The sequence below is a fragment of the Phragmites australis genome, chromosome 5 (genome assembly GCF_958298935.1).
Source record: "Phragmites australis chromosome 5, lpPhrAust1.1, whole genome shotgun sequence".
In the NCBI taxonomy this organism is placed as follows: Eukaryota; Viridiplantae; Streptophyta; class Magnoliopsida; order Poales; family Poaceae; genus Phragmites; species Phragmites australis.
The window spans coordinates 21,431,108-21,449,927 of record NC_084925.1 but is presented as its reverse complement, the minus strand read 5'-3'; the positions used below and the strand labels follow the sequence as shown (position 1 = coordinate 21,449,927).

The following is an 18,820-nucleotide window of genomic DNA, read 5'->3' as shown; positions in this document are numbered from 1 at the left end:
ACATTTCTAGCAACGTTCAATGTTTTAGTTGAAGTCTTGAGTTGCCAACCTTTGAAGGTCAGCTCTACAATAGCTTTGGAGGTGTTTCACATAAAAAAAACGATTGCAGTTGGATCTAGAATAAATTTCCGTGTTTCAAATGGGGCATTATTGTTTAACCTAGCCCTACTTCGTTAAAAATTATTGTTTGACCTGAGTTGGTGGCCGCGTTGCGAGATCCTAGAAAGGCCTAGGGATGGGAGTAGGCCACTAACCCCCTTACCTGGTAACAGTAGTAGACAAGTGGAAATCTACTGTATGAAATAAAGAACTTTTGCATATGTAACTAGATTAGAGCAAAGGGTACAATGAAAATGTTTTTTTTATTTTGAAAGGAAAGGTTACAAAGCAAGCTCACACTTTACAGATGTGGTCTTGGTGCGTTTTATTAATTCCATTTGGATTAAGCAAACATGTTCCAACACCGGGCCAGGCCGGGTCGAGTCAAAATCCAGCCCGAACCGTAGATGCTTGGCCGGCCTGAACCTGGCTCAGCTCCGCTCCCAACGGGATGAAGCTCGGCTCAACCTCATCCTAGCGTGCCTCAACACCTAGGCCAGAGTCCGGTCCAGGCTGCTCATGAGCACCAGATCTGGCGCTAAGCATCTCCAAGAAGAATTCCGTAAGAACAGGCTCAAAACCTGGCATCTTGGAGTATCCCGGGCAGTAGTTGATGTCGAGGATGAGGTACTTGCAGTTGCCATCACGATCCTTTGTCCGGATCATGTCGAAATTGATGAGGTGCAAGCCCAGCGCCCGCCGGAGCTCGCGGGCGGCCTTGTTGACGAAGTCGGCCGGCGGCATCTTGGCATGGTCGTCGCCATCGCCGGCGGCAGGGGGAGGGAGGAGCGAGATGTTGGAGAAGGGGACCGTGGCGTCGGCGGCGAGGTCCTGGAGGCGCTCGTCGGGCACGTCCGGCAGGCTGCTCCGCATCACGCAGGTTGCGTGGTCGCCCACCACGTAGATCTTGAAGAGCACGCCGCCGTGGTTGACGAACTCCTGGAGGACCAGCGGGGCGCGGAGGCCGTGGAGGCCCTCGCGGCGGTAGACGAGACACAGGTCGTGGGACGCGGCGCTGCCGTCGACCTCGACGGGCTTGGCGATGAGCGGGAACCGGAGATCTCCGAGAACGCCCGCGAGCGCCGGGTCGGCCAGGGCCGCCGCGTCGTGGACGACGACCTGCCCAGGGATGCCAATGGAGTCGGTGTCGAAGTTGGAGACGACGTCGAGCATGGTGTAGCGGTCGAGGATGCGGTCGATGGCGGCGGGAGGGTCGATGACCGGGACGTCGGGGTGGAGCGCGGAGAAGGCCTCCAGCTGCGCGCGCCACGGCTGGCCGTAGAGTTTGTGGACGATGAGGTCGAAGGGGCCCTGCTCGGCGAGAGGGCGGCAGGTGTCGACGGCCACCAAGCGGATGCCGTGCTGCGCCGCCATGTCCAAGAACGACGGCTGGACGAAGGTGTCGCGCTTGTTGGACAGCATCGCGTAGCCGATGGTGTAGGTGTAAGGCCGGGAGATGGAGTCTGCAGGGGAGGTCGACTGCTCCGCCATGAGCTTGAGCTAGCGTTGACTGTTGGTGTCGTGTCCTAGTGCACAATACACCCGGCGTACCACCACGCCAGCTTAAATATTGACGGTGTGAACTAATTATGCATAAGGAATGCGTAGATGAAGGCATGAGGTCGACTGTCAGATCGGTGACAATGAAAATAGGTGAGGGGGGTCGGTGGGTGAAATTCGATATATCATGTCCAAAGTTCAAAACAATTCACTATGTTAGAGATTGTATGGTAGCCGGAGTCGGTTTGAGAATGAAATAGAGATAGAGTTGGTTGCTCAAATTGTAATCTCTTAGAGTATATCTTTAGTTCAAACCAACTCCAGTTGAGATTGTAAGCGCCACGGCAGAGGGCTCTTCTTGGCCTATCTCTTCTACTTAAAAAAAGAGTAAGGCGTGTTCCGTCCGCCTCTCAATTCCTCTGCCCTCCTGCTCCGCGTCCGTCCGATGCTGCGTGTTTGCCCGATCAGCGCCTGTCGAAGGATTAGCTCCTATCGCAGGGATCCTGAGAGACCCCTTTTTAGAGATTCGGCCGGAGGATGATCCTGAATAAGTTCGTCGGAGAAATAAATGGAAGTGGATGTAAATGCAACGGCCGATGGTGGGGGATGATCGACCTAGTGCAAAGGAAAGTAAATGCACCGGAGTTTAGACAGGTTCGGGCCGCACAGGGGCATAATACCCTACTCCTGTATGGATGCAATAACTGTCCTGAGGGAGATCCCTCGAGGATGTATCTGGTTACAAGAATGTTGTTCTAACTAAGAGCTTGAGACTCTCTGTTCTTGGGCAGGGACTGCGTTTGGTTCTTGGTGCTTCTATTGATTGCTCAATGCCTGCGGTCTCTTGCTTGATTGATCCTTTCTTTCTTTTTTGTCTCTCGTTTTCCCCCTTTTCTCTTATGTGTGCCGACTCTTTTATGCACTCGCCGGCCGCGACATACCCCAAACGGGAAGGAAGGGGCACAAGTTCAAAGACGCCACGACTGAGAAAGGCGTCATCATTTCCTCTGGGCGAAGTGACTGGGGCGGTGGAAAAACGCGGCGCGCGTCCGGTCACTTGTCACTGTGGACGCCCTGGCAACGGGCGCCGTTGAGAGGGCCCACCGGGCAGCCACAGAGCCACCCGACGTGCCCGCCCTGTCTTGTTCCTCTGCCACGGCAGGGCGGCAGGCGGAACGCCTTGATCCTGGCAATGTTATCCCGAGACACACCGGATGATACGGGACGAGACTCGTGCAATCAATAGCCCCACGCCCCTCTGCCAAAGCATGGCAGGAACTGACGCTGCGGCGAGAGCAGTTGGATATGTCAGGCCACGCGCGCTCATTTAATGCGGCCTTGAACCTCTAACGGGCGGACACCTCATCGGTGGGCCCCTTGGGGACCTCTCTGGGTCGTCGGGGAACCGAGTGCTCGGGGGTACCGTTCACCTCCCCGAGCACTCTCTCCCGGTAATGCCTATCTTTGTCTTCAGGGTACCGGGTGCTCGGGGGTACTGTTCACCTCCCCGAGCACTCTCTCCCGGGAATGCTTATCCCTGTACGAGCCTTCGGGGAACCGAGAGCCCGGGGGCTGCCACGTGTAGCCCTGAGCATTCTCTCCCGAGCACTTTCGCACTGGCCCTCGGGGAACCGTTCGCTCGGGGACTGCTGCGCGCAGTCCCCGAGCACTCTCTCCCGGAACTTAGCCCTTCTGATCATCGGGGGACTAGGGTGATCGGGGGTGACCGGGCATCTCCCTGAGCACTTTCTTCCCGGTACTTAGACTCTGCGGGTCATTGGGGAACTGGGGTGCTCGGGGACCAGAGACTGTGGCCCCGAACACCTTCTCCCGGAACTTAGACTATCCTCATCCCGCAGGAGGGACCTCGCGGGATGGTGACACATGGCGGACGGCTGGCCTAGCCTTGGGACTCAGGGACCCCCGGTTCCTGATACACCGACAGTAGCCCCCGGGCCCATTGGCAGGTGATGGCACGGAGACTGCGGATGGGCCCTTCGTCGTGGACGAGGCCGAGGCTGGCGTGGGCGCCACATGGCAGGCTTTCAAGAGGTGGCCCTTTAGACCCGGGCCTCTGGTACGGCCCAGTGGGGAGACAAGCGGACGCGCGTCCACACAACTCCCGAAGCGCATGACAACGGTACGGGCGGCACGCGCGGCTACCGCGCAGATCGAGGAAAATACGCCTGGCAGCCGCTGGCGCCGCACGACCAGCGGGAGATTCGCCTGGCAATTGCGTCGATCGAGGAAACCGTCCCGCCGAGTGCACCATTGGTAGGAGACGTTTGAATCCTCTGAGATATAAAAGGGGGAGGGGATTGATCTGCCCCCCTCTTTACGCTATCTTGCGATCTTGCTCTCGTTTCCTTCGTGCTCTGGAGCCCTTAGAACTCCTTTAGGCGATCAGAGCACTTCTCCTCCTTCCTCTCCACCGCCAGACAACCTCCCCTCCCGTCGAGATGCCGAGAGCCGGAGGAAGCCGCCGTGACAGGACTCCGGACAGCGTGCTGCCGGAGTCTCATTTGAAGAATGAAGAGGCGGCGGATAAGATCAGGAAGCTGCTGGTCCCCGAGGGCCAGCAGGGAGCCTCGGTGGTGACGCCGGTGAACTTCCCGCCGGCGACGACCATTCCCGGGCGCATCGTCTTGTTCACATCTTTTGTGGCAGCGGAACTGGTGCCGCCGTTCTTAACATTCTTCCTCCAAGTCCTCGACACCTACGGCATCCAGTTGGTGCACCTGAGCCCCAACTATGTCGTAGTGCTGGCGGTGTTCACGCACCTGTGCGAGATGTTCGTGGGAGTGGCGCCTTCGGTGAAGCTTCTTCGACATTTCTTCGTCCTGCGGTCGGCCGGGAAGAAGAGGGGGTACTCCACGACGGACGTCGCGGGGTGCTGCAATCTTCGGCTGCGAGATGGCCTGGGGGAGCAGTACATCCCTTAGGTGCTGCGCAGCAAATGGGAGGAATGGCGGCGGGACTGGTTCTTCGTCAATATCGACCCCCATGATCGTCTTGCCCTACCGGAAGTGGCGGTGGAGCCCCAGAAGTCGACGTGGGAGGTGCCACCGCCGGAGGACGCGAGGTTGGAGCCGGTGCTCGAGCGCATCAGATTCCTGCACGACTCCGGGCTAACCTCGGTAATGGTGGTGGCGGACTTCTTGCGCCGCCTCCTGGCGCCCCTGCGGGAGCGGGCCCGGCCGTGCTGACTCTACACCGGGCCCGAAGATATCACCCGGACCCAAATCGGCGCAAGCTGGGATCTGGGCCCAGCGGAGCTGAGGGGCATGACCCGAGTGGTGACCGGCGTGGAGGACACGAGTTGGGCGGTGCTCCCGTGGCTGAAGATGGCGCTCTGTGCTAACCCCGAGCACGCGGCGATCTTGGTGAAGCTGCCGGAGTTCGACGCCCAGGGGCTCGTCGACCGACCGAGGAGCTGGAGCCCCGAGGCGTCCGAGCTCCCTGGGTTGGACGAGGTGGCCAATGAGGAGGCTGCGAGTAGCCCGGTGCGGGCCGGTGGCCCAGGCGCTGCGTGCAGCGAGCTGCAGGCCAGCGGTAGAGCCGCTGGGAAGCAGCCGCCGCATCGGAGAAGAGGGCACCACCGACAGCGCAGCGGCGGCGGCGCCGGGAGACCGGGGGAAGCGCCCTCGAGTCTACATCCCTGTGCCGGAGTCCTCGCCATCACCATCGGCGGCGGTAGCGTTCCCGGTCTTGAAGCCGCGCCTCGTGAGGATGGGGCCTGACTTGGCGCCTGGAGACCGCGCGGCGGCCCCGTCGAGCCCCCGGCGGAAGAGGAGACGGGAGGATTCCGGGCCGGCACTGCCGGGCCCGGAGTTCAGGCTCCCGACGGCCAAATGGCAGTACCGGGGAACTACGACCGCGTAAGTTTCATTCTTCGCTCTTTCTTGAGCGCTCTCCGCCCGCACTAAGCTTCGGTTTTGACCTTCGTTTGTCTCCTGCAGGCCACCCACGGGCGCCGCTGAGGGCGAAGGAATGCCGACGCTGGCGCCAGCGCCCGAGCCAAGCCAGCCGACGGAGCCGAGGCAGGTGGACGCGACGATGGCGGGGGGGCCAGCGGACGCGGCGGCCGAGGGGAGGACGGTGGAAGCGGCGGCCGAGGCGGGGACGCAGCCGTCACCCGAACCCTCGGCGCCGGTGGAACCTACCCCGTGCGTGCAGAGCCCGGGGCGGATGATGGCGGAAGCAGTGGCCTTGCCAGGGCTGGCGGATGCGGCGGCCGAGGCGGGAACGCAGCCGTCGCCCAAGCGCCCGGCGCCAATCGAACCTACCCCGGGCGTGCCGTGCCCGGGGCGAATGATCGTGTGGCGACCCTCGGGGACCTCGAACCCCCCGGAGGTGGATCGCGGGGAAGCCAGCACTCCACCGGCGCCCGGCCGGCCTGCCGACCCCTTCCTGGCCACGATCGAGGGCGTCCAGGTGGTGGTCGAGCGGCTGGGCACGGCGGTGGACGCGAAGGAGGGGCAGCATGAAGCAGAGCGCGCCAGGCTGGACTTGGAGAGGGCGCAGCTTGCGAACGCCAGGGAAGAGGCCCGCGCGGCGGCTGCACGAGAACAGAAGCTTTTGGAGGATACCCGCGTGGAGGTCGCGCGGGAGCGGGAGATTTTGAAGACCGCCCGCGCCGAAGCTGCGCGGGAGCGAGAAGACGCTGCCCGCCTGGTTGAGGCGTCGCGGCAGCAGGCTGCCGAGGCCCTTGCCAGGGAGGCGCAGGCGCAGGAACGAGAGGAGGCGGTCACGGGCCGCGAGAAGGTGGCGGAGGACCTCCGGGCTGAGCTAACCCGTCGAGAGGGCTAGGCCGATCGGACGCGCGCTAGCCTCCAATGTTGGAAAGACGAGCTCCAGAAAATTGAAGAAGATATCCGACGGTGTTAGGAGGACGTCTCCATCCGGGAGGTCGACAACGATATCATGGCGGCGGATCTGGGCGCCTGGGAAGACTCGCTGACCCGCCGGGAGGGGGAGGCTGCCGCGGCGGCGGCGGTCTTTGCCACCAGGGAGGAGGAGAACGCTAAACACGAGGCAAAGCTGACCGCCCGTGAGCGGGCTTTGTCCGAACTGGTGGCGCAGACGAAGGAGGCCGCCATCCCCGCAACCGACGGCGGCTCTTCTAGCGCGGCTGGGGGCCAGGGACTCGAGGAGCAGCTGCGGGCCACGAAGGAGAAGCTCGAGACTGCCTTTGTCTGGCGAGTCAACCTGCAGCAGATGTTGGAGGACGTACTCCGGCGGATGCGGCGGGCTGTGAAAAGGGCTGGCCTTGGGCGACTCGTCGCGGATGAGAAGAGTGATGGCCCCGGACGACAAGTCCTAGGGCTTCAACAAGTCTGTGAGCGCCTTGAGGCGCTGCCCTGGGCCGTCCAGGAGCTTGCCGCCCGGGAAGGACGCGGATTGGCCCACGCGGTGGCCGAGCACGTCCTGGCCTGCTACCGGAGCAGAGACTCAAACTTCCCGCTGGAGCCAGCGTGGGAAGGAGTAGTCGAAGCCGAGGGAGAGGCCACTCGGGAAGCGGTTCGGAGCACTGCTGCCGAGGTGGCGGCCGGCTTCAGGCGGGAAGTGCCGCCGCCGCCAGCCATCGGGGATGGCCAAGACGACTCCGACGCCGACTCTACCTCCGATTAGGCTTTTGTAGTAGTTTCCTCTTCTTTTATTTTTGTCTTGGCTGGATGTAAATATGGGAGTGATCCCTCAGAAATGCTTGTATTCCCCTTGTGAATATAATGGAAGCTTTTCTTTGGGCTCGCAACTCCAGTGTTCTTGAGTACTTAGCGTTTCTTCTGATGTTTTGCCTTGAAGCCCCGGGGAGTACTCAGTCGGACCGTTCCCGACCTTTCCGTCCCCAAGAACGAAGTCGTCCCGATCGTCTTTCTTGGCGCATTCAGCCCCCGAGCCCTCGTGAGTCCGCATCGACTAAGTCAAGAGACAAAGACACGAACTTCCTTGCTCGGGAGATGGATCGATCCAGCACGGAACACGCCATGACCGGTGAACACTTTTTCACCTTGCGACCACTCAGTCAGCAGACCGGAGACACGCACGGGCGGGAATGCGACCAAGAGTCCCAATGGTTCGGTGGTGCCCGAGCTTAAGACGGACCGAACCGAGCACCGACAGCCCGCCCCTGAGGCCTAGGCTCCAGACTACTCGAGCGGCTCGAGCGATAGGATTACCCAGGGCACCCAAGGACTCGGTAGTGCTCGGGGCTCTTAAAAGCGGACCGAACACCACGACCACCACGAAGAACTTCGGTCGGACATTACCGCACATACGGTACACCTTTCTACGGACCGTTCTGTCGTTCTAGGAAAAAGTAGACACACGGTAGGGTTTTGTGCGCGAGGAGATCATCTCACCGGGCAGATTAGAATACGAGGGCCCCCGAGGATGAGTTGGGAAGAAAATACTATTGAACGTAAATTCATCTGAATTTAATCACTCACCGGACAGCTGTCGGCCTTTCAGCCGGCCGATCCAGGAGGAGCGTGCGCTCCGAGCTCGGGGTGCCCGGGGGCTTGGTTCCTTCAGCCGGGGTCGGGTGATCTCGACCACTCATGCCTAAGTGGTAGGACCACCCGAGGACCCATGGGGCCGATCAGCGACCTGGGCATCGAGGCCCTCGCGGTCGAGCTGCTTTTGCTTTGTTTGTCGACCTGTGACTTAAGAGAGAATAGGGAATTTCTTTGCTTAGTGCGCTCTGTTAGTGCGGTACTTGTTATAGATTGCTCTTGTTTTCGACCCGAGACCTCTCGAATACCCAGACCGGCGGATAAGAGCGAGCAGAGGCATAACCCAGAGGTCCTATGGTTCGGTGGCGCCCGGGTATGACAGACCAGACCGAGCACCGACAGCCCGCCCCTGGGGCCTGAGCACCGGACTACTCGAGCGGCTCGAGCGATAGGATTACCCAGAGCACCCAGGGACTCGGTAGTGCCCGGAGATCAGCCACGACACCGAACACCACAGCCTACCACATCGGGCGTAAGTCAACGGCAGCTGCTCGCGCGCATACCGATCGGGATTCTTTTATCAGCGGGGAAAATGAGAGAGCGAACTTTTCTCGCACAACCGAGCACCTCACCAGACAGATTAAACATATGGAATCCAGAAAAATGAAATTGACATACGATTGCATATTAACATTTTCACTGAATTGACAAATTTTACAAGGTTGGGTGACTTACCCAACTAGTGATAGCCCCCGGTCAACTTGGGCGGGGGTGAAGCCCCTGGCCTGGTTGACCTGAGCCGCGAGCATGGCCGTCTACGGGTAGAACCTGCGCAGGTGCTCGATGTTCCACGGGTTGGGAAGCGGCTGCCCATCTTCTGCTGCCAACCTGAAAGAACCTTCTCGCGGGACCCCGATCACGGTGAAGGGACCCTCCCACATAGGGGACAGCATATTCTTTCCTTCGCGCGACTGGATGCATCGGAGAACTAGGTCCCCCACCTCAAAGGACCGTGCCCAGACGTGGTGCTGGTGGTAGCACCGCAAACTTTGCTGGTACCGAGCCGCCCGGACGGCGGCACGCCACCGGCGCTCCTCCAGGTCGTCGACGTCATCGCGCCTCTGCTACTCTTGCTCACCCTCAGAGTATGCATGCACCCGAGGGGAGCCTAGAGTGAGCTCGGAGGGGAGGACCGCCTCAGCGCCGTAGACGAGGAAGAATGGAGTCTCCCCAGTGGCGCGGCTTGGCGTGGTCTGATTAGCCCATAGCACAGCGGGCAGCTCGTCCACCCATCCCTTCCCGTGCTTTGAGAGCACGTCATAGGTCCGGGTTTTGAGGCCCTTCAGTATCTCCGCGTTGGCGCGCTCAACTTGCCCGTTACTCCGAGGATGAGCGACGGAGGCGAAGCAGAGCTTGATGCCGAGGTCTTCGCAGTAGTCCCCGAACAGGGCACTCATAATGATGAGGACATCACTCCCTCGGATACATACAATGATCCTCCATTGAACTTTCAAGGTCCAATCACAAGAGCTCGCGCACGACAATTAAATTTAGAGGTGAGCTTGTTCCTAAGCAACTCTTTATATAATTTTGAGAATAGATTACTACCTAATAATTATGTGTTGCTTAGGAATCATGGAGATGATAAGGAGACACATAGAGGAAGGCTTGGAGGCGTGGAGGAGCAGCTAGGACGTCCAACAACAGCAGGAGGTCCAGTCCAACTCGAGTCCGAATCAGCCTCGACCTCCAGGACCAGCGAGCAGTAAAACGGACGCCCAGGACGCATCCGGACTCCGTTTTCGACGATTCACATATGGTTGGAAAGATAATTTCATAAGGAAACCAATGGCATTGGTTTGAGGTCCAAATTCCTTCTGAGTCAACAGAAAACGTCGAAACAAGTCAGCGTCCAGAATCTGTCCCGGTGCTGCGTCACCGTTTTTGGTCCGTTGGGCCGTGTATCGTCGTTGAGCCCATTAGGGGGGCGTGACAAGGGGGTGTGACGACCCTAGACCCTTATTATCAGCCGCCGCCGCTCTCATTAGGGCGGGTTTTGCTTAGATTATTCTGTCAAGAACAGTTTCGCCGTTTTGTCGGTTTGTGAGACCCCAACTCGTGAGATTAATCATTCATCTGCAATTTGGTTGCATTCTTCCTTGTTCTTGCTTGTGTTCTTCGATTCGCAGGCAAGGACTTTAGCCTTCTTGGCGAGGTCAACCGTGCAACGCCTGTTGATAACTAGAGGAGACGTGGTGCTGCGATTGCGGGGTTTCGGATCGTGTTGTTCGGAAGCCGGATCAACTTGTGTCTCGTTTCCACCAAATCGAGAGTTACCAGAACCTTTCGGAAGATCGGGAACCCTTGTTCATATTACATAAACTGGGTGCCATTGTCGGTGATTATCCGGTTCGGGACGCCAAAGCGACTGGTGATGCCGCGGATAAACTGGAGCGCCATGTTCTTGGTCACCTTGATGACTGGGACCCCTCCGGCCACTTGGTGAACTTGTCGATGGCGACGTAGAGGTGCTCATAGCCCCTGATTGCTCGAGGGAATGGACCCAGAATGTCCAACCCCCAGACCGCGAAAGGCCATGACAGGGGGATGGTGTGAAGAGCCTGAGCTAGCTGGTGAATCTGCTTTGCGTGGAACTGGCACGCCCTGCAGCGCCGAACCAGCTCAGAAGCATCCTGGAGAGCTGTAGGCCAGTAGAAACCTTGCCGGAATGCCTTCCCGACCAGCGTGCAGAACGATGAATGGCCACCGCACTCACCCTCGTGGATCTCAGTGAGAAGCTCGCCGCCTTCTGTCTGGGAGATGCATTTCAGGAGGACGCCTCCTACGCTACGCCGGTAGAGATCCCCATCTACTATGGCATAGCGTTTGGACTGCCGAGGAACTCTTTCAGCAGACACCTCATCCCCGGGAAGGGACTTTTCCTTCAAGTACCCTCGGATGTCGGACATCCACGAGGCATCTTGAGAACATTCAGCAAGTGCAGCACACTCACCGGACGGTGGCACCCTGACGGGCTTCCCACTGAGGGCACCGCCGGGGTCCCCTGAATTGAGTTCGAGGTTTCCCCTTCATCCTGTTCGGCAGGCAGGACGGAAGGCCGTGTGAGTCTTTCTTCAAAGACTCCGACAGGGACGCGCGCACGGGAGGAGGCCAGGTGGGAGAGCTCATCGGCCAGAGCGTTGTCGCGGCGAGGGATGTACCGCAACTCAAGGCCATCGAAGCGCCTCTCCAGCTTCCTGACTGCTGCCACGTACGCCGCCATTTGAGGATCCATGCACTGGTACTCTTTGGACACCTGGTTTACCACCAGCTGGGAGTCTCCCTTGACCAGGAGGCGACGAATCTCGAGCCCCACCGCAGCTCGAAGGCCAGCGATGAGACCTTCATATTCCGCCATGTTGTTGGATGCGCGGAACTGCAGTTGCACAACGTACCGGAGTTCTTCACCCGTTGGGGAGGTGAGAACCACTCCGGCCCCCGCGCCTTTCAACGTGAGGGAACCGTCGAAGTGGATGACCCAGTATCCGGGCGCGTCGTGCCCGGGATACGCAGAAATCTCTTCTCGGACGACCTCGGGGACGGGTGTCCACTCTGCCACGAAGTCGGAGAGCGCCTGGCTTTTGATCGCCTGGCGACTGACAAAGTGCAGGTCGAACTCCACCAGCTCCACCACCCACTTGAAAACTCGCCCGGTGCCTTCTCAGTTCCGGAGGATGGGTCCCAGCGGATACGTGGTAACCACCGAGACCTTGTGCGCTTGAAAGTAATGGCGCAGCTTGCGGGAAGCGATGAGCACGGCGTAGAGCAGTTTCTGAGCCTGGGGATACCTTTTTTTGGCCTCCCGGAGGACTTCACTGATGAAGTACACCGGTCACTGTACCCGGCGGGCCCGGACGGCGGCTTCACCCGAGGGGCTGTTACAGCCCCCAGGCTCGGCGGCGTGGTCGGGGCTGGCCGGGTGCTCGTGCTCGACTCCCTGGTCGGGAGGAGCAGAGTGTCGGACTCGACCCCTTGCTCGGGGGGAGCCAAGTGCTCGGGTGAGTGCTCGGGGGCCGCCGGGAGCTGGGACCCAGCACCTGGCCCCGCGCACTCGTCGCGCTCCACCACCAGCACCATGCTCACGACCTGAGGAGTGGCCGAAACATAAAGCAGTAAGGGCTCGCCTTCGGAGGGAGCCACCAGCACGGGTGGTGAGGTGAGGTACTTCTTCAGATCGCGGAAGGCTTGCTCAGCCTCCGGCGTCCAGTCGAAACGATCGGTCTTCTTCAGAAGCTTGAAGAGGGGGAGCCCTTGCTCCCCGAGCTTGGAGATGAAGCGCCCGAGGGCCTCCATGCAGCCGGCGAGACGATGGACCTCTTTGAGTCGAGCCGGGGGTCGCATCTACTCGATGGCCCGGATCTTCTCTGGATTGGCCTCGATTCCTCTCCCGAAAACCAAAAAACCGAGGAGCTTGCCCGCCGGCACCCCGAAGACACACTTCTCGGGGTTGAGCTTGAGGCGGGTGGTGCGGAGACTGTTGAAAGTCTCAGCAAGGTCCTCGAGCAGGGTGGCGCGGTCCTGGGATTTGACCACGAGATCGTCGATGTAGGCCTCGATGTTGCGGCCAACCTGCGAATCAAGGGTAATGCGAATGGCGCGCTGGAAAGGAGACCCAGCATTGCGCAAACCAAAAGTCATTGAAATATAACAATAAGTCCCCACCGAGGTGGTAAAGGTAGTTTTTTCTTCATCCTCTACGGCCATGCGGATCTGGTGATACCCAGAGTTTGCATCTAGAAAACATAAAAGATCGCATCCCGCGGTTGCATCTATAATTTGATCAATGCGGGGCAAGGGAAAAGGATCTTTAGGGCAAGCCTTATTTTGGTCGGTGTAGTCCACACACATGCGGAGCTTGCCGTTGGCCTTCGGGACGATGACTGGATTTGCCAGCCAGTCGGGGTGGAGGACCTCTCGGATAAATCCGGCGTTGAGGAGCTTGCTGACCTGCTCCCGAATGAACTCCTGGCGCTCAGGCGCCTGCCGCCGGACCTTCTGCTTCACTGGGCGGGCGTCCGGGTGCACCGCCAAGTGATGCTCGATCACCTCCCTAGGGATCCCGAGCATGTCGGACGGTTGCCATGCAAACACGTCTGCGTTAGCCCGAAGGAAGGTGACGAGCGCGCTTTCCTATTTGCTGCCCAGGTCACCGCCGATCCGGACGACCTAGGTAGCACCTTCGCCCACCACGACCTCTTTCGTGGGAACAGAGGCGTCGGCGGCGAGTCGGGGTTTGGATGAAGAGGGTCCCGGGCCCCCTGGGCAACCTTCGACCTCGGCCTGAGCTGAGACTAAAGCCATGTACGACTGCTCGGCGCAGGAAACGGCGCCACCGGAATCGGCAGTCACGGAGATGGGGCCTGCTGGGCCTGGCATCTTAACTGTGAGATATGCATAATGGGCGGCCATCATGAATTTGGTGAGCGCCGGGCGCCCGAGGATGGCGTTGTAGGGGAGGGGGAGCTCCGCGACGTCGAAGAGGATGTTCTCCGTGCGGAAGTTATCCTGACTCCCGAAGGCCACGGGTATTTCGACCTGCCCGAGAGGCAGGGAGTGCCCGGGCGTCACTCCACAGAATGGAAGCGACGGCTTTAGACGCCGGGAGGGCACCTGCAACTTCTCGAAGGCCTCCTTGGATAGGAGGTTGAGGCCTGCACCCCCATCGATCAGCACTCTGCCGATATTGACATTGCAGATGGTGGGGGACACTACCAGGGGTAGTCGCCCCACGGCTGAAGTACTCGCGGGGTGATCGGCCATGCTGAACGTGATCGGGGCGTCCGACCACCTCAGGGGCCTGGCGGCCTCCTCGCCCGGGGTTGCCGAGCACACCTCGCGCCTCATGACCTTGATGCCACGGCGCGAGGAAGGCATGTAGGCGCCTCCGTCGATTTAGGTGACGGTATGCTCGGGCTCCTGGAAATCGAGCTCGGCGTTGTCGGGGGCGGCCTCAGCATCGCCTCCCCCGCGGGACTCGTCGCGCTCCCTCTGGCGTTGCTCGACGAGACCTTTGACCGTACGACACTCCGTGAGATCGTGCCATCTGGTCTGGTGTATGGGGCACCATTTGCCTGGCTCAGGCCCCGCGGGAGCGGGGGCCCTCGCTGGAGCAAGAGCCCAGCCGGGTGCCGGGGCTCTTGCGGAAGCCAGTGCCCTAGCTGGTGCCGGGGCCCTCGCGGGGGCCGGGGCCCTTGCATGCACGAGCCGTCTGTCGGCGGCCGCCCGGCGTTCTTGCCGGCGGTCGGGCTCTTAGGCCGGCCTACGGGAGGGGCCCTGGGCCGGTTCGACAGGAGCAAGTTCGCGCTTTCTTCTCTTCTTCTTTTCCCGCCTGTCGGAACGGGAAGAACTTGGCTGGTCGGCGGTGGGGCGCGGAGCATGCCACGCCCGGGCCTCTGCCGCCTTGGCGCACTTGTTGGCCAGCGCGAAGAGCTCCGCAGTGGTTTCGATTTCATGCGTACCTAGCTTTTCGAGCATCCGCTCGTCGCGGACGCCCTGCCGGAAGGCGACGATGACAGCGTGGGGTGATATCCGCTGGATGGTGTTGCGGACCTGGCTGAAGCGCTGAATAAAGCGCCGCAGAGTCTCCCCCTCCTGTTGCTTGACGGCGTGGAGGTCGCACTCCAAACCGGGGCCCGTGAATGTGCCCTGAAAATTAGCCACAAACTGGTGGAAGAGGTCATCCCAGGAGCTAATAAATCCTGGGGGTAAGTTCATGAGCCAAGAACGGGCAGAGCCCCTCAAGGCAACATGGAAATAATTTGCCATCACCTTTTCACTGCCCCCTGCCACTTGGACGGCCGTGGTGTAGATCTGGAGGAACTCGACGGGGTCGATGGACCCGTCGTACTTCTCCGGCAGCTCAGGGCGGAACTTGGAGGGCGATTTGACCCAACGGAGCTCAGTGGTGAAGGCACGGCAACCGGTGCCGTACCCCATGGCACGGGTGGCATTCCTTGGCGGCGAATGCCGGCGAGCCGGGTATTCCTGGCGATCGTGGGCCGGGAAAGACGAAGCCTGATCCTCTGCCTCGGCATCCTGCCGGGTTTCTCGCTGGCGCTCGAGGGTGACACGCGCATCTTCGTGGCCCCTCCGCTCGTTGAGACGCAAGCAGAGGTCCTGGGCTTTGGACGCGGCCAGGGGGGTGGCACTCCGCCTGGAGGCCCCCCGGCCCGTGCAAACGTTGCCCGTTGATGAGCCAGTTCTGGCAGCGCCATGCTAGGTGGTGGCGGGAGAACTCCCGGCCAGCACATGGCGGCGAGCAGTGCCGACCAGGGCGGCGACGTCTTGGATCCAGCGGCCTTCCGGAGTGCTCGGCGTTGCCTGGATAGGCGGATGCCTGAGGAGAGCGTGCGCCGCAAGTAGCGCACTTCCGGGGCCGGCCTCGCCGAAGGCGAGCCTACGCCGCAGAGGCACCCGGCGCTGTCCAGAGGCGGACCTGGCGGCCGGGGTTTCGACCACCTGCTGGGGGTCGGACGGTGCACCGGCGGCGGCGGCGACGGCCCTGCTGGGCCCAGTGCCCTGGTCCCCTTGGGAGGGGAAAGCCACGCGTGCAGATAGTGGCTGCTACTGGGATGCAGCAGCGACTGGGGCCTCCTGGACGTCGGGCAGCATTTCCTCACTGGAAGTGGTGCCGGAACGCTGGAGACGGTGTCCACCGGCCATTTTTTCCTGCAGAAGAAAACAAACGAACAGATTCAGGGATATTCCCCATACCTGGCGCGCCAACTGTCGGACGATTAGCTCCTGTCCCAGGGATCCCGAGAGACCTCTTTTTAGAGATTCGGCCGGGGGGATGATCCTGAATAAGTTCATCGGAGAAATAAATGGAAGTGGATGTAAATGCAACGGCCGGTGGGGGGGGATGATCGACCTAGTGCAAAGGGAAGTAAATGCACCGGAGTTTAGACAGGTTCGGGCCGCACGGGGGCGTAATACCCTACTCCTATATGGATGAAATAACTGTCCTGAGGGAGATCCCTCGAGGATGTATCTGGTTACAAGAATGTTGTGTCTAACTAAGAGCTTGAGACTCCCTGTTCTTGGGCAGGGACTGCGTTTGGTTCTTGGTGCTTTTGTTGATTGCTCGATGCCTGCGGTCTCTTTGATTGATCCTTTCTTTTTTTTGTCTCTCGTTTTCCCCCTTTTCTCTTCTGTGTGCCGACTCTTTTATGCACTCGCCGGTCGCGATATACCCCGAACGGGAAGGAAGGGGCACAAGTTCCAAGACACCACGACTGAGAAAGGCGTCATCATTTCCTCTGGGCGAAGTGACTGGGGGGGTGGAAAAATGCGGCGCGCGTCCGGTCACTTGTCACTGTGGACGCCCTGGCAACGGGCGCCGTTGAGAGGGCCCACCGGGCAGCCACAGAGCCACCTGGTGTGCCCGCCGTGTCTCGTTCCTCTGCCACAGCAGGGCGACAGGCGGAACGCCTTGATCCTGGCAATGTTATCCCGAGACACACCGGATGATACGGGACGGGACCCGTGCAATCAATAGCCCCACACCCCTCTGCCAAAGCATGGCAGGAACTAACGCTGCGGCGGGAGCAGTTGGATATGTCAGGCCACGCACGCTCATTTAATGCGGCCTTGGACCTCTAACGGGCGGACACCTCATCGGTGGGCCCCTTGGGGGCCTCTCTAGGTCGTCAGGGAACCGAGTGCTCGGGGGTACCGTTCACCTCCCCGAGCACTCTCTCCCGGGAATGCCTATCTTTGTCTTCGGGGTACCGGGTGCTCGGGGGTACTGTTCACCTCCCCGAGCACTCTCTCCCAGGAATGCTTATCCCTGTACGAGCCTTCGGGGAACCGAGAGCCCGGGGGCTACCACGTGTAGCCCCGAGCACTATCTCCCGAGCACTTTCGCAAGGGCCCTCGGGGAACCGTGCGCTCGGGGACTGCTGCGCGCAGTCCCCGAGCACTCTCTCCTGGAACTTAGCCCTTCTGATCATCGGGGGACTAGGGTGCTCGGGGGTGACCGGGCATCTCCCCGAGCACTTTCTTCCCGGTACTTAGACTCTGCGGGTCATCGGGGAACTGGGGTGCTCGGGGACCAGAGACAGTGGCCCCGAACACCTTCTTCTGGAACTTAGACTTTCCTCATCCCGCAGGAGGGACCTCACGGGATGGTGACACGTGGCGGATGGTTGGCCTGGCCCCGGGACTCAGGGACCCCCGGTTCCTGATACACCGACCGCGCCCATGTTGCACGCCCATTAGCCCGCTGCGTCCCGGTTCCACTCCTCGCATTTTGCTCCCGGATTCTCCGCTCCCACGCGTTTTCTTGCCCACCCACTTCTTTCGTCTGCCCTCCCGTTCGTGTTCCGCTCCGATCCCTTCCGTGTGATCCGTCATTTGCTCCTGTCTCGCCCACGATCGGATCCACCCAATCCGCTCCCGGCCCGATCACGTGACCTTGTTCCCTCCTTTCCCGATCCGCCTCTGCCGCCTCTCTCTCTCTCTCTCTCTGCTTTATATATACTCACCTCGGCTCCTCCGCTACCGAACCTTCTGAACCCTCCTCCTCTTCCTCCCATGCCACCCGACCGACGAGCGCCTCCCTCCTCATCCGCATAACTACGATCGATTCCGATGGCCGTAGTCGAGACCTCCACCGACCATGCCGCACCCCGCACGGACAAGGGCTCCGACGCCAGGGAGCGCGAGATGCGGAATTTGGAGGAGCTCCTCTCCAATGGGCTGGGTGTCTCGGGATCGGAGCGGAACACGAACGGGAGGGCAGACGAAAGAAGTGGGTGGGCGAGCAGACGCGTGGGAGCGGAGAATCCGGGAGCAAAATGCGAGGAGTGGAACCGAGACGCAGCGGGCTAATGGGCGTGCAACATGGGTGCTGTCGGTGTATTAGGAACCAGGGGTCCCTGAGTCCCGAGGCCAAGCCGGCCATCCGCCACGTGTCGCCATCCCGCGAGATCCCTCCTGCGGGATGAGGAAAGTTCAAGTCCCGGGAGAAGGTGCTCGGGGCCATAGTCACTAGTCCCCGAGCATCCCAGTTCCCCGATGATTCGTAGAGTCTAAGTTCCGGGAAGAAAGTGCTCGGGAAGGTGCCCGATCACCCCCGAGCACCCTAGTCCCCCGACGATCAGAAGAGCTAAGTTTCGGGAGAGAGTGCTCGGGGACTGCGTGCAGCAGCCCCCGAGCGCTCAGTTCCCCGAGGGTCAGTGTGAAAGTGCTCGGGAGGGAGTGCTCGGGGCTGCACGTGGCAGCCCCCGAGCTCTCGGTTCCCCGAAGGATCTATGCAAAAGTGCTCGGGGTTGCACGTGGCAGCCCCCGAGCACTCGGTTCCCCGAAGGTTTGTGCAAGAGTGCTCGGGAGAGAGTGCTCGGGGACGTGAACAGTACCCCCGAGCACTCGGTGCCCCGACGACTCAGAAAGACCCCCGAGGCACCCACCGATGGGGTGTCAATCCGTCAGAGGTCCGAGGCCGCATTCAATGAGCGTGCGTGGCCTGACATCCCCAACTGCTCCCGTCACAGTGTCAGTTCCTACCATATCTTGGCAGAGAGGCGTCCTAAAGTTCCTCCACCAAATTGTGGGCCATTAATTGCACGGATCCCGTCCCGTATCATCCGGTGTATCTCGGGATAACATCGTCAGGATCAAGGCGTTCCGTCTGCCGCCCTGCTGTGGCAGAGGAAGAAGACAGGGCGGGCACGCCGGGTTGCTCTGCGGCTGCCCGGTGGGCCCTC

At 60.6% G+C, this 18,820-nt stretch overlaps 1 protein-coding gene across 1 annotated transcript; it reads right to left on the bottom strand.

The window, feature by feature from the left end:
* Positions 1 to 296: 296 nt before the first annotated feature.
* LOC133918914 (inositol-tetrakisphosphate 1-kinase 4-like) lies at positions 297 to 1,723 on the bottom strand. Its single transcript, XM_062363043.1, has one exon. The coding sequence runs from the start codon at positions 1,588 to 1,590 to the stop codon at positions 574 to 576; it is 1,017 nt and encodes a 338-aa protein (XP_062219027.1). The 5' UTR covers positions 1,591 to 1,723; the 3' UTR covers positions 297 to 573.
* Positions 1,724 to 18,820: the final 17,097 nt, after the last annotated feature.